The 16645-nt window shown below is 35.2% G+C and overlaps 1 protein-coding gene across 3 annotated transcripts in view; it reads right to left on the bottom strand.

Moving 5' to 3' along the window:
- Nucleotides 1-7013, bottom strand: part of mast3a (microtubule associated serine/threonine kinase 3a) — a 50434-nt gene extending 43421 nt beyond the window's left edge. For all 3 annotated transcript variants that reach the window (XM_056475737.1, XM_056475753.1, XM_056475746.1), the window contains exons 1-4: nucleotides 6538-7013; nucleotides 3805-3881; nucleotides 3482-3551; nucleotides 1137-1212 (exon numbers count right to left, since the gene is read on the bottom strand). In XM_056475737.1, the coding sequence (XP_056331712.1) occupies nucleotides 1137-1212; nucleotides 3482-3551; nucleotides 3805-3881; nucleotides 6538-6620 (306 nt within the window). In that variant the 5' untranslated portion in view covers nucleotides 6621-7013. The remainder of the gene's footprint in view (nucleotides 1-1136; nucleotides 1213-3481; nucleotides 3552-3804; nucleotides 3882-6537) is intronic.
- Nucleotides 7014-16645: the final 9632 nt, after the last annotated feature.

Raw genomic sequence — 16645 nt, 5'->3', positions numbered from 1 at the left:
CATCACTCTTATAGATGTGTGTAAAAAATACAACAGTTGTTTAGCTATGAATATACAAGAGCCTGCATAGCAAGGCTGGGCACAAGTTCTCAGATTGCATGAAACACAAGCGGCGAGCATCTGACAATTCAAAGCTGCTTATTAGTCTGTGCAATTATGCAAGGCAACTACAGGATTGGACATTTTCCATTGTAGCTTGGTATAGATGGTAATTGAAGACCAGGCGTAAACTGAAATCTCAGTGCAAGAGAATGAGCAGAAGAGCACATGACTGGAGCAACGCTGGGAGGAGGAAACCAGAGAAGCTTCACAGTTTCCCTCCGAATAAAGTCTTCTCTGACACTCACTCAATAGGACATTGTTGAACAAGGCTGACCTCATCGCGTAAGCCATGAATGGCTGTACAACATTTCAAAACAGAAAGGAGCTTTTTTTTCCCCTCCTTTTCTTGATGGGAAGACAAATATAAATCAATTCACACCACTGGAAATTATCCACAAGGATTAATACTGTAGTTAAAAATCAACAAGTTAAATAACAAATGATTTGAACAATGGAATTACAGTGCAGTTTCCACAAAAAAAATAGTAAAATAAATTATATATAGTCTCTATAATATATATATACTTTTTTTATACATATATTTATATACACCATACTGCGCATTTCTCTCTCTACTCTCTAATGTACTGCATTAGTACTGTAGCTATACTTCTCTCTAAAATTAAAAACAAATAGCGTTCAGATGAAACATTTCATTACACTTTCCATTACTGAACACATATTTACAATCAATTAAGCTCCACAGGACTGCTTTCTGATAGCAAGTAAGATAATAGCTGTAGATGTTCAGTTTGGGGTCGGGTAAAGAGATCTACAATGTGATAATGTTATACAGAATAAAGCAGAAATATGTGCTTAACAAGTACTAATAAACAGTCAAGTAACTAGTTAACAGTAAACGTGCAAAATATAATAGTATATTTGATATATTTTTTGCGTATACACAAGTCAAACACATCTGCTCTGTGCATACTTTGCGCATATAAAGAAAACACTGCAGATGAAATGGATTGATGGCTCAAGAAAAGAAAAACAAAGAGAGATTTTCAGAATAACTGAGGGGGCCCACTCACTGAAACAGCAGAACTGGGTGGGTTTGTTCCATATCCAGACGAGACAGACGCCACAGACCACCGTCGTGTGTCTGGTCTAAAACAGGGCAGAGAAATAGGAAGACACCATCATATGCCAATAAGGAGTCTCTTTACAGATAGATTAAAGTCAAGGTTATATTAATCCCTGAATAATAAAAGAGCATCTTGTTTCAGCCACACATGAAAGATCAAGCTGCTATTGTCACAAAACTACCATTGAAAATTTTGGGATCAAAACTGAAACCAAAGCTGCATTTATTTGATATACTAACACAAAAATACCATGCATACAATAATACTTTGAAATATCATTAAGAAAAAAAAATCCTTGATTATTTTAACTATTTTTTGGTAACTGCAATACATTTTTCAGGACTTATATCAACAGAAAGTTAAACAAAATATAAAACAATTTTAAACAAATAAACAAAAATATTGAGCACACATTTATTAAACTGCAGTGTATATACCAAGGATAGCAATTATTAAACATAAGACAGTAGAGCTGCACGATATTGGAAAAATCTGATATTGCGATATTTTATTTTTCGGCGATCATACAGTTTCACAAGACTGTTGGAATAGCACTATTTCACCGTTTTCTGGTGTCAGTACACTGCTTCAATCGTTCGCTTTCATGTTTGTATGTAGTAATTTTAGCGAAAACCTCAGATACTGTTTGTTGTGGACGTTTTTTTACCAACCAAGTTTGTCAACGCTATTGTAACAACACATCACTCTGCCTATTCATGCCAGAGTCCAAAATGATTGACAGGTGGTAATTATTGTGCGACTTATCTTTATTTATTTATGTTTGGTTATAGGTAAAACAAAGACTATGCGGGTCAGGTAGTTGAAACGGTAGGCTACAAATAATGTATTAATTATTCATAAAGAAATAATTCACCGCCGCCTATGACGATGATGCCATCGTCCATCGCGGTGTTTCACATTAGCCATCGTACGATGCCAAATTGGTTGACATCACCCAACCCTAGTGTAGATGCTAATGTTCTATGTCAATAGATTGAATTGCTATCAATTCAATGACCTATGCTAAGCTAAGCTAAAACAGAGTATATAGAGCAGGGATGTCAAACTCAATTCCTGGAGGGCCGCAGGCCTGCACAGTTAAGTTCCAACCCTAATTAAACACAGCTGATCAAACTAATTAAGTCATTCAGTCTTGTTTGAAACCTACAGGTAAGTGTGTTAAAGCAGGGCTGGAACTAAACTCCAGGGCTGCGGCCTCCAGGAATTGAGTTTGACATCTCTGATATGGAGGAATCCGAGAGTAAAATTCAATACCTTTTAAGACCTTTTTTAAGACTCTTTCCATATATTTTAAAGACCTTATAACCACATTTCAACCAGAAACACTGGTGAGATTTTAACTTGCAGTATATTTACTAAATAATAATGTAAGAAATTAATTCAAAACTAAAACATTATTCATATACTGAATAGAAATCTATTAAATCTAGCTAATTCAGCAGGTTGGCGCCTATAGAGCTGCAGAAATAATGGTGTTGCCTTGATTACTGCAGTAAACAAAGCAGCATGATGTCAAATCTAGTATGATTTCATTGATTTCATAAACTACACGGCATCCTGATATTCGCAGATTTAATTCAGGCAGACTTTAGCATACAACCATACATTACATAATCAAAAATTATATAAAATGTAATACCTTTGCAAAATAGCATTAAAGACTTTTTAAGGGCTTTAAATTTCTCTACATTGATTTATCAACTTTTAATACATTTTAAGACCCCCGCGGACACCCTGTAAAAGTGCTCCGGTCTGACTCTGAGATTGGCTAAATAGATTTTTAAAATTGCAAAATTCAAGCGTAGGTGACTTTAGATGTGAAAAAAAAGTGGAGTGTTCCTTTAATGTCTGGACAGATTTCAATAAAACGTCAAAAAAGAGATGAAGAGTGCTCTAGTTAAGATCTTGAGCATCTTTACCCATCCAGGACACATTAAATACAACCTAAAGCAACTCAGTACAGGCCTGGTAGGGTCCCATCATTTAAAGCAAGCATTAATAAAAGCGGATGGAGCCTCAGTGCATAATCACGACAGCGTAAAGTAATGAGGCTACACACTGACTTCACTCTAATTGCTGTGACAAATGCCAAGCTTCCCATTCCCGGTACAGCCTTAAGGGCAGCTACAGCGAATGCAGAATTCTACTGGCCAGCTAAAAACCTTTGCACCCTAAATCCTTGCTTTTATACTGCTGTTATGAAAAGACAGATAAAATTGCATAAATGACTAATATGTATACATTTGGACAGCTTGTAGTTCAGCTCTTACCTCCGTATGAATGGAAAATTGACAGATGGACTGCCAGAGACATTTCTGGGACTGTCCAGTGGACTGCTGCCTGTAGAAAACACACCGTTCATGGTCAGCATGCACATTATCTTTGGTTTATATAGTCATTGGATGCCAAAGTGGTTGAGTATTGACTAGCACTCAGTTGACAGGCTTTATTGACATAGTGATACTGGCACTGGAATATTCAAACAGTGGGATGGATGTGTAAGCATATTACGCTACCCCACGTTTATCATCAGGCACACTGTGAATCAAACATCTATCATTATTTTAATTACAAGAGAAGTAATTATAGCTACCAGTTGGCAAATGAAGGGGTGAGAGAGGTCTTGATAGAGTAGGTGAGGGAGCCAGACTCTTCCTCTTGTTTCGGTTACTGAGGAAAGAAAACATTTGTTAAAAACACAATGTTTACAGCCCTCATTATTATTATTACAGGCTTCTATATGAATGCCGTTCTTAGTACCGGACCAGTCTTAAATGTAGCATTTATATAACTATTTCACAAGTGGTGTAACTTAAGCCAGTGGTCCTCAACCTCCAGGCCTCAATTGGTACCAGGCCGCACAAAAAAATCATGAATTATTTCCATTTTATTTATTATCTGAGTCTGAACAATCTTTTATTTTGAAAAATGACTGTATTTTCTCGCTTACATCTCGCTCACTTGAGTGCCCAATTTTAACCCACAGGCAGCAAAAATAAGTAAGATACAGACGTCTTTGGAAAGTTTCTTTGCGAAGGAGAAAAGGCCCAGAAAACAACCCACAAACTGCCAAGGAATGGATCTGCAACCCATTTGTCAACAAATCAGGTGAATCCACCATGTCTGTGCAAGAAGATCAACTGCTGGAGATCGCAAATGGCGGTGGCCTTTTAGGGGCCTTTCACATATCGCGTCTTTTCTAGAGTTTGCGAAAGTTCGTTATTTTCAATAGAGATGTGCGAGTTAGCGCGGCTTGCGTGCCCAAGCGGCGTGATTTTCCAGACGCACCCAGTTGAATGAACCCAATGAGTGCACCGCGAGTCACGTGACAAGAACTGACCAATGAGCTTCGGCTTGTATAGAATTTACACATTTTGGTCAACTAATTATATCTCAGACAAACACAGAACACCCAAACACTGCAGTGCTTTGTCATTTTATCCATCAATAAACCATCAGCTCGTCACCACCCCCACCCCCACTCATTCTGCCGTAAAATTGTCAAGCAATGACCTAATAAAAAGGTTGAGGACCACTGACTTAAGCAACGTTAAGTGTCTTCAACTTCTTTAAAAGTGTAATCTAATTTACCAACAATGTAGTTTAGACAACAATGTTGTTTAGCTGACTCTATTTTATCCAAAGGCTTAGGGGTTCTAAACTTTATACTGGCACCTATTGGCCTGGATGTATTAAGCTATTCTTTATAGCCAGACTCTAGTCATTCATAAAATAAAACTCAACTCCTCCAGGCACTTTTTTTTTATTAATACACATGGCTCCTGACAAGACACTGGTGTCTAATTAAATGAAAATATTAACCTGTGCAAAAACATTATCTTTAAATCCACACAGATTCAACAAATGATCTTGAGGGCATTCAAAGCAGTCTTGAAAATGAGCTTCTTGTTGCATAATTATGTATTTGTCACATGAGCTGATGCTGTTTGTTTACAAAACAGTGGCTGTGTTGCATTTTTATTAAAACTATACTTTTTGCTGTTTATTCTGGTAGCTCCAACTGACCAAGAGCCAGTTCTCATGTGACAAACACATCATTGTGCAACAGGAAGTTTCAATTATGACCCTAGTGAATGCAATTAGAACCATTTACAGAGTAGGGCTGGGCGATTTGGCCTACTCATCTAAATCCAGATTAATTGAACTTTTTAACTCAATTACGATTAATGAACAATTACTTTATTTATTTCATTTTTTTGCCCTCATAATTCACTGATATGTTTTGTACAAAAAATATTCTCACATGTAATGTTCTCACAAAGTATGCAACCACAAGAAGGCTGCGCCGGACCATACCCATGCGTTCAACGCAGAAGTATAAAGTAGCATTAACACAGAGTGGCGTCATGTGAAAGTAACTGAAAAAAATGACCTGGATAAAATAGATCGATTACAGGTTCTGAATGTCGATTTTAATTACTTTTCGATTAATCGCCCAGCCCTATTACTGAGTCTGTGGATTAAAAATTGTAATGTAAACAACACACAGATAAATTACTTTGCTTTATAAGACTTCAGGGGAGAGGCAATAATTTTGGTTTGTCTGTATGTTTTTTAAACTCTAAAAGTGTAGGTAGCTGTTGACTTACATTTTATGAATATCCAAAGACCAATCTGACCTCCAGCTATAAATCTTTGAGCTTCTACAAAAAACTCATCTGTATCTTGAATGACCAAAGGGTGAGTACATTTTGAGATGATTACATTAATTAGTAAAAAAGTTAATTATTTAGCAGATATCTGCACATTTAAAAATGTTTCTTGTATTAGTTTATCTCCCAAACTATTTAACAGAATGCTGAGCCGTATATTACATTAAATATTAAAACAATAAGCGCCTTATTTAGCCTCAACGCCCATTCAACTTCTGATTAACTTTAGCCTAAGTACTATACACTAACTATACTTAACTTGACAAAGACTTAAAACCAACATATAATTAAATGGCACAGTCATCACAAACCCCACATACAGACGGCTGGACTGTATATAAACATTAAACACTAGCAATCCACCGCCAACAGGACAATGAGGAGCAGCAGACGCTCAGCCGAACATGGGCCACGTTTACTATCGGAAACAAAAAACAACTGGGTGGAAAAACAAAGTATATGCTGTTCACAGGGAGGTCGTTAAAGCACACATTATCTCATATTTCACAAGTTATTTCGTTTTTTAACAGTCTACATTACCAAGCACATTTCTGGCGCTGGCGCCTGTGGAATTTTTTCAAGTTGAGGCAAGTTCTGCGGACGAACATTGATAAATAACCACAATGAAAACATACAGTAATATGTCCCATTACCTTTTAGGTCGTTTGACTAAACCTCCTGAAACGAATTGACTTTTATAACTTGGACACACCGTCCAGTAATTCCGATCAGACATGATGGTGGTGTTGGTCTTCGTTATGCCCGCAGTTCACAGATCCTCATGGAAGATTTACCGCAGCATTGCGACGCGTAAAAGCACTGAAGACGCCTAATGTAATTCCCGGACGAATTCCATGTCGACACGGACTCCATAGCATGCAGTACGGGGGAACAGATAGAAAGAGCCTTAAGTACAGCACAGCCGATGCCATCACCGCGTTATTTTCTCACAAGTGACACATTGCCACATTGCTTTGGAAAAGGCCATCGCCTGGTTATACTCGAGTCCTGTCACGGCGAAACGGACGCGGCTTAAAGGTACCGCAAACACTGTAACTGTAACCGCTTCAAGTTTAGGGCAACAATAAAGGAAAAGCGGGTGCGCGGACTGGAGGAAGTTGTCATAGAGTGTGAGTCAAAGAAGGGGTTATGGAGGGCTTTGAACGTCACCGTGCCGGGCAAATAAACCCGCCTCCTTGAACTCAGCATGCGGAGAGTGTCCCATACTGGTAAAGCAGTGTAATAGGTTAACAATGCTGCTTATGGTTGTCAAAAGTCCCAAACTTTTTGGGATCCTTTCCTCTAATATGGATTTAAGACTAATGTGTGTCCAAGCCGAAAAGGGGGTTTCAAACATTTGTATTTAGCCTATATATTATATATATATATAATATATATTTACTTCATAAATTTCCACATTTACTAACAGATGTATGGTACACAGAGATTTTTCATTGGATATACAAAACAACTTAAACAATTGTGTTTTTATCTCCAATAACTATATATAAATCAAACTGTGAGCATGTATACATTTGACACTTTAAGTGTTTAAATGTATATTTTACCAGTATTTACAGAAGACACCTACTAAAATGTCATTCAGTGTAATACCTTAAAACCCAAAAAATATTATCCGGCTAATTTACGACACAAATCATTTGAAGACATATTAAAACAAAAGTCTTTAGGGATCACAATGCAGCCCTAAAATATTACTGCAATGTTATATTCATTATATGTTATTCCACTATACTTCAAACTAGGTTTTCCACTAACCACAAACCACTGTCAGCAAAAATTTTAATAATATAAGATATTATAAGATGTACCATGATTGGTCATTACTTTTTACTTACTCCTAGGACGTTTATATCGAAGTTGATATTTAGCTGCACCGTGTTGGTGTTTCATATTATCTCATTTTTATGAGGTGGGTCATTAACCCAACGCTCAACCACCAACCTGGAGGACCAGGACATACACTTGACCCAGTGAGCTTCTTGCTGTGAGGCGACAGCGCTACCAACTGCACCACTGTACTGCTTACTTTTTCTTTCATTCATTCATTCATTCATTTTCTTTTCAGCTTAGTCCCTTTATTAATCAGGGGTCGCCACAGCGGAACGAACCGCCAACTTATCCAGGACTTGTTTTACGCAGCGGATGCCCTTCCAGCCGCAATCCAACACTGGGAAACACCCACACACTTATGCACACACTCACATACACTACGGCCAATTTAGTTGAATCAATTCACCTATAGCGCATGTCTTTGGACTGTGGGGGAAACTGGAGCACCCGGAGGAAACCTCCACGAACAAGGGGAGAACATGCAAACTCCACACAAAACTGCCAACTGACCAAGTCAGGGCTCGAACCAGCGACCTTCTTGCTGTGAGGCAATTGTGCTACCCATTGCACCTCCGTGCTGCTGCTAGGCTGAATTATATTTTTATAATTCATTGATTTATATAATAAATAATAATTTAATGATTTATTATTAATCACTGACATTGACCATAGAAAAAATCAATTTTTTCTATGGTCAATGTCAGTGATTAATAATAAATAGAAAGTTTTAAATGACAAAAATAAGAAAAAATATCATATTATTATAAGTATTTTATATTATGAACTGATATAAACAGATAAATATTTACAGAAAAAACAACTTTTTTTGCAGTTTTATTTCTGACAAATGATTTAATGCAAAAAAAAAAACTTTCTTAAATGCTTTTTGGACCAATACAAGCAGACATGTAAAAACGAGTTCTTCTTTGTGTGAATTCAAATTCAAGCAAAAATTTTGAATTTTATGTTTCTAAACCCTTCAATGGAGACAAACTTAATAGTTTTAGATAAATTGTATCCCATTTAATATTCAACGTCTGAAAATAAATGGTTTATTTAAAGTGATATTTCAGGTATCAACAAAGACAAAATACTTGACACAAACCTTTTAAACAAATGTATTCTGGTGATTTTATGTGGTGAGAAACGCCAATATAGAAATGTCCAAATTGAAAGTAATGAATGATGTAAATGCTAATAAAATCACAGTGACAATATAGTGTAAAGAAAATAAAAGTACTCACATATTTCCTCTCCGAGGAAGGCTCAGTTCCTTCTGAAAAGAATAAAGATTGAGTTAATAAAAAAGAAGAAAAAGAAAAACCTCCAGTCACGTTTACCATGCAAAACAAACTTATAGACAAGTGGCCTGGGTTATTTTATGTAAGCGAAGTATTCAGCAATCAATTCTGCATTTAGTGTTCCTACAAAGCAAAGAGACCCTGTATTTCTAGTGAATTAAATTAGTTAAAGGAGTTATTCCATTATCAACTCGCACAATAATTTACTGAACTAAACTACAGCCTTGACCTTTGTGGCATCGCCTTTCAACAGTTAAATGAAATTTGTAAGGGTATTATAAGAGTTTTAATCCTCCAGTGTAAATGAAAGATGTTTTTTATTCAAAAAGCATTCATGTTTTGTTTTTGTTTTTCAGTTCAACAACAACTATACAGTCTAATATAAGCATCCACATCAACACACAATATTGATCTGTTTATGATTGGCTATCCGCTGAAGTTAATATTGCTGAAAGGGTTCATCTAGGTTCATGTCATTATTGTTATAGCTGTGACGTGTGCTCCAATATTCCTTTAAATTTAATAATAAAAAAAACTTTATTAATAACCTTTATATAACCTTTATTGTTATTTATACACTAAAAAAACCTTTTGGGTTAAATGTGTCCTATAAATGTAATTAATTACAAAATGAACCAAGTGGCTGGTTTTGTCTATATTTGACCCAAAATTGGGTTGAAATAGCGCAATATTTTTTAGTTATCAGATGTGAGCAGGTCTTTGATTTAAAGTCTGACCCACATAAATGTGACACAAATTAAAACAGAGCCAGTTTGGCTCGTATTTCTGGATTTTATGAAACCTGTCAGTTTTATTGTCACTGATTTTTGAAGCATTCATTCTAAAGCTTTAACAGTCTAAAGTTGTTTTAACCCAGATTTGGACAAAACCAACCGTTGGATTAAATTTCAAAATTACCAGTTGTTATGTTGTTCATATTTTACCCATATTTAGGCTCAATCAACCCAGTAATTTTAGAGTTAATGTATTAAATCATACTCTATATAATAAGATGATGATATAACGTCATAAAGCTCTGCCAAGGTCCTAGCCGGTTCAGAAAACTGAAGCTTTCAATGTTTCTTTGTCCCTTCTTGGCTGGAGAATCACTGTCAGTGGGCTGAAGGCCACTGAATATTTGGATGAACTTCTGAAAGATTAATCAGGATGGATGAGGCCAAACCAATGCATCATTAGTTAAGGCTCGAGTGTGTTATAATACTGCATGGTACAAGTTATTTTTTTAAAACCTTCCATGTTTACGTGGATAAGATATGTCTGTCCATGCTTTCAGCTCTAAATAATGCTCAGAGCAAATGCAAACCCAGTAAAATCAGAACGATCATTACATTACTAGGATACGCTCACATGAAGGTTTGTCTTTGGATTTAAATCTGCCAGTCTTCAGTTTAGGAGATGTTTGTGTCAGCACTCATCATTTTATTTCATAAGTGAATTTTGGCTTTTACTGGGCTTTCATATCCCAAAGGGGACGGTCAATCTAGAATAAGTGCAGTCGCTCTCAATGAGTGTCTTGTAAATGACCAATAACAAAGGTTGTCTTGTTTATTCTCCAATCATTTCATGCTCAACCTTCCTCAAGAATGTTTACGCTATATGTGAACAAAGGTACTCTTTTGAAAGATCTGCATTCCAAAAATCTGCATAGCTTTTGCAGAACTTAATTTTTGACTATTATTTAAATTATATTTGTTTGTTTAGCTACAGTATGCCAATGAATTTTAATATGAGTACTTTAATATGAATCCTTTTTTATAAGACATCTGAGTTTCAAGTCATTTCACCTTATATTATACTAAAAGCACTTAAAATCAAGTTGAATCTTGTTTAACTTGGTTAAAGATAAGTTTAAACGTTGTTAATGTAAGCTAATAAACAAATGATCCTTAATTTTTTTCAAAGTACTGGCCAATATTTGTAACTTGCTCACTTCTGTGAATGATTGTCTTTAAAATAGTCAATAAAACACTGTTTCGGTCTTGTTTTATATTAGCATAGTTCTAAGAAAATTACAGTCTAACATTTTTGTCATTATCATTAGACATTATACAAAACAGTGCCTTCACACGGTCAATTACTGTCAGCTTGTAGCTGATTTGCCGATGGTTTAAATTTGATCAAGTTTTTGGCCAATAAATATATTCGGCCAATACATGTGCATCTTTAAACACTTATGAGCAATGAATTGAAGTTTGGCTTTATAATAAAAAAGAAAAATCTTCTATAATCAACAAATATATGTACTAATAATATCACTCAATGTTGATATGCAAAAACAAAACTCTAAAACATGATAGATTGCACACTTTATGCTGTATGCAGTTGTGAATGATGCAACGGTACAACAGTATCTCTGTGTAACAGGTTAGACCTGACATACGGAACATCAGCCAAAGTTGCCACTCATTATTTACAATGGGAGGTTCAACTTCAGAACACACAAGTTGAACTTAAAAAAGTACAATAGAAGTAAAATCACAAACATTAATGACCCTCCTCTTGAAGAATCTATAGAAATTGTAATTCAGTGAAGAAAAACATTATTTATTTTCATTTGTTCATTCATTTTCGGCTTAGTCCCTTTATTCATCAGGGGTCACCACAGCGGAATGAACCTCCAACTTATCCAGCATGTTTTACACAGCGGATGCCCTTCTAGCTGCAACCCAGTACTAGAAAACATCCATATACACTCATTCACACACACTACGGACAATTTAGTTTACCCAATTCACCTATAGCACATGTCTTTGGACTGTGTGGGAAACCGGAGCACCCGGAGGAAACCCACGCCAACATGGGGAGAACATGCAAACTCCATACAGAATTGCCAACTGACCCAGCCGGGACTCAAACCAGAGAACTTCTTGCTGTGAGGCGACAGTGCTAACCACTAAGCCACAGTGTGGCCCCATTATTTTTATCATGTTAAATCATACATACATGATTTTTATAATGTTGCATCTGATTTATTTGCCAGATGGGAAAGATTGCAACTTTTTCTAGATCAACTGCTCCCACAAAGACTGAACTAAATGGGACACACACACCCAAACCCAAAACTACACTGTGCCCTTAAAGAACACGTTCTACATTTTCCAAATATATTAAAAAAACACACTTAATTGTTTTTATCTTTGTATATAATTGTTTTTACCTAAATTCTCGGAACAAAATTAGTTACAGCTCAAAAGGGCAAATATTTAATCAGCCAATCACATGGCAGCATCCCAAGTGCATTTAGGGGTGTAGATGTGGTCAAGACGCTCTGCTCAGGGTCAAGCTGACCATCAGAAGAAAGAGGGAAATTTTCATGTATATGTTTAGTGAGAAAATGTCAAGCGAGTAGTAATTCTGTTCGTGAAAATGCTTTGTTGATCCCAAAAGTGTCCTGTAGTTTTACCATTTTTAACAACAGTACTCTTTGTATTGGACATTAATTTACACAGCTAAATTAAAATAAATGATACAAAGGGGTTTTTTGTTTGTTTGTTTGTTTGTTTTTGCAGTGATTATACAGTTTAACCATTTTGGGTTTCACAAAGAAGTGATTATATCTTGAAAGAGCATTTTAATAATCTAAAGAAATTTTTTTTTCACTCGATAAAGAACATTTTGTGGAATGAACAGTTAAACATGGGGATGTTATTTAAAAAATTAAGACACTATAGTTGTCTATACACTATATTTACCATATAGTACAGTGTATATATAGTATAGTACACCCCATTTTGAAAATGAATTTTTTTATCCATTTCTCGGTGAGTATAGGCAATGTATTTTGGTGCATTTAAATAAAACAGATTTATTAAACAGATATATTTATTAAAATAATATTTTAGTAACCAAACATATTTAGATACTGAAAGATAATAAAATTTAAATTCAAGCTAAAATGTACAATCTACAAAATTTCAACTAAATTTATAATTTTTTTGCTTTTCTTGATTTTTCCTCTTTTTAAATTTGTATTTAATATTTTTCCATAACATATAAATTTGGGTGTACTAGTTTTTGGACCGTTATTGCAAGTTATTTTGTTAGATAAGCTCCAGATTTGGCTTGAGTACTGACTAATCTAATGTATATCCACAAATATAATATTGTATAGCTTCCTATTAAAGATATGAATTTAAAAGATGAACTTATATGTACTGAACACTGTATATATACAAATCTAGCACAAAAGCACCATTAGAGAAAATGAAATAAATAGCATGCACTGAAAAAGAACATGCACACAAACATTTCATCGGGAGCATCGTGCATAAAGGAGAAAAGACCCGTCTTTCCATCATAAACAGAGCATAACAAATGCCATAATCACCATGGCAACTGCTGATCAAACGTGTTGACTTCATCTGGCTTTGTAAAAATGAAAACGGGCATAAAACAACCTTTTTATTTAATGTTACGGATATGAAAACATATTTATAAGGTATGTAAATAAAAGAGTTTATTTCTAACACTCCTCGTCACGTAAATGCAAGCCATTGTAAACACTACTACACTATTTTCTCAACAATGTATAAAAACAAACGCATTAACGCGTGATATCAATAAGAGAAACCAACAAAGATACAAAAATATAATCACAAGCTGATTGATACTCCTGAACCACTAAATTTATATTTCATATCTTCTACCAAATTCTTAAAAAACTTGTCTCGCGCACAGTCACTCTTACCTGCAGACCACGCCGCCGAAGTATATTTGGCTCGTCCATTATGCGTATATTTTGTCGCTTTCCTATTGTTAATTTAACCCATCTCGCAGTGATACATGTGTTTGACTCATGAGATCTCTAACCGGGTTTCTAGTCACCCAGTCCATCCCTGAGGCAGCGAGCTCGCTGTCACCTGACCAGAGGATGAGAGAGTCTGCGAGCAACCAATCACAACACGCCAATCTGTGCAATTAAGGCGGAGGCGCCGTCAGTCGGGTTGTTGTTGTGTCGAGAAGTGTAGTCCACATAGCCTATATGTGAATCTGGATGTAAGTATGTCGTTTGTTTTTCATAAATGTATTTGTTAAAGCACACTTCCTCTGTGTAAAACAACTGTCTTACCATCCCATTTAGATGAATAACATCGTGCTTTATGCAATGATATGCAAATGAGACATTACAATTCTTTACTTATAAGTAGGGCCAGACGGAATCTGCGGACGTTTTTTGCTATTTCTGCGGAGAATTTTGGTAAAAATCCGCGGATTTCTGCGGAATTATTTTGGGAGTATCGTAACTAAAATCTTAATATGCGAAATAAAAAATAATATCCTTTTAACTTGTATTTAATGTTTAAAATGCAAATCCAATTAGATTCACTTTCTCTCATATATCTATTCTCTCATATATCTACTAAAAGACAGAAAATATTACTGTACAAACTGCATTGTACATAAATCAGATGAACATTTTCATATTAGTCAATAAATATTACTGTAATTAATTACTGTAATTAATTAATTACTGTAAAAAAACTGAATAAATATAGATTTACACACATTTACTCAAGTAAATAAACAAAAAGAATTAATGATGGGCTGGAAATCTGCGGAAAATCTGCAGAAATCTGCGGAAAATCTGCACGCGCAGATTCCGTGTGGGCCTACTTATAAGATATATATGATAAATTGCGAACTCAATAAGGCGATTGTCCAATTGGGACTCTGTACTGAGCACAAGGGTGATTCTAAAACCTAGACATTTTTTCAGCTTTTACAAAAAGGGTGATTCTAAAACCTAGACATTTTTTCAGCTTTTACAAAAAAATTGTTAGATTTTTGATTATTTATAAAATGTGTCAGGCTTCATATTTTCATAGATCACAAGATGTGATCCATAACAATACAATATTTTCTGTAAAAAGATGTGTCTTATATTGGCAAAAATCCTGATTTCTTAATGGCCAAATTAGTCAGTGTATTTTACCAGCATATATCATGAAATCTAAATATTTTATTTACATTTTCTTTTGGCAATATTATAGTTATTCTAATTGTTTGTGTTTATTCAATGTGGAAGTGTCAAGGTGATAGAGCTTTTTCAGTAGCAGCTCCAAGACTTTGGAACGATCTTCCACTCTCCATAAGAACTTCTCCTTTGAGTCTTTTCAGAGGTCACTGAAAACACACTTAATTTCTTTAGCTTTTAATCATGTGTTGTGAGTGTATGGACTTTGGCTCCTTATGTGTTTGCATGTATTATGTGTTTTTATGAACAGCCCTTTGGTAAAGTTAAGTTAAAAGTGCTCTAGAAATAAATTGAGTTGAGTTGAGTTGGAATGAGGAATAATAAGTGATAGAAAACAGTCAAACTACTTGCTTTGCAAATTGTTTTCATTACAGTACATAAAAATAATATAATAAAATAGTATGATAAGAAAATACAATCTCATAGCAAGAAGGTCGCTGGTTCGAATCCTGTCTGGGTCAGGTGGCATTTCTGTGTGGAGTTTGCATGTTCTTCCTGTGTTGGCGTGGGTTTCCTCCGGGTGCTACGGTTTCCCCCACAGTGCAAACACATGTGCTATAGGTAAATTGAGGAAACAAAATTGGCTGTAGTGAGGAGTGAGTGTGAATGTGAGAGTGTATGGGTGTTTCGCAGTACTGGGTTGCAGTTGGAAGGGCATCCATTGCATTAAACATATACCAGAATGGTTGGCGGTTTATTCTGCTGTGGTGATAATAAATAAAGGACAAAGCTGAAGGTAAATTAATAAATGAGTGAAGTTTGCAACATCGAGCAGCAAATCGTAATATTTCTATATGGCTAAAATCTATGAAAGTCAATGAGAATGGAAGTCTCAACAAGATTTCAATGGCTGCGCCCACTCAAAAGAATAAGGTCAACAATGTACTTTTCTAGTGGTAATTAAGTTATTTTAAATCTAATATCTACTCAGATAGTATGCAGTTTCCACCGTTCTATTTGTTTCTAAATTAAACAGACGTTTTAAATGAGTCATTTGAATAAATGATCCATTTCATCAGGCCAGTGGCAGCTCAAGATCACAGTAAGAGAGGCCAGGCTGGTGCCACACTCTAACATTTATATTACCCTATACTCAGTGCGAGCCGAGTGTGCCTGCATCGTGCTTTTGAAACACAGCAGATAAAATGTATTGATATTAATATTGAAAGTGTGATTCTGTAGTGCAAATTAAATGGACACTTTACTATCACATTTGTGAATAAAACAAATAAAACAGCCACAAATCATATAATAATGACAACATTACGGATGTAGTACATCTGAAGTCCATGAATACAGATATTTAGTGGTCATTAAGGTAGTTCAAATTTATAAATGCACTATTTTTTTAATGAATCAACTGTTTTGAATGAATCATTTGAAGAAATGAGTCAGTTCATCAGGCCAGACAATGAAAAAACTTTAGAAATCATAGTTATTTTAATAAAGCTTTGATTTTTCATTTAAAATTTTTCAAATTAGACATGTTTTGTGTAAGCTCTGGGAGTCATACACAATATTCATTCTTTTTCCACTGCACCATGACTTTATATTGTATACTGTAGCATATTTCTGTTAAGTGACAAGACTTTTGTCTTAGCAAAGTCAGAC

This window comes from Danio aesculapii, chromosome 2, assembly GCF_903798145.1.
Source record: "Danio aesculapii chromosome 2, fDanAes4.1, whole genome shotgun sequence".
NCBI classification, from domain to species: Eukaryota; Metazoa; Chordata; class Actinopteri; order Cypriniformes; family Danionidae; genus Danio; species Danio aesculapii.
Note: the sequence above shows the minus strand (reverse complement) of the source record. Positions and strands in the feature narration are given on the sequence as shown.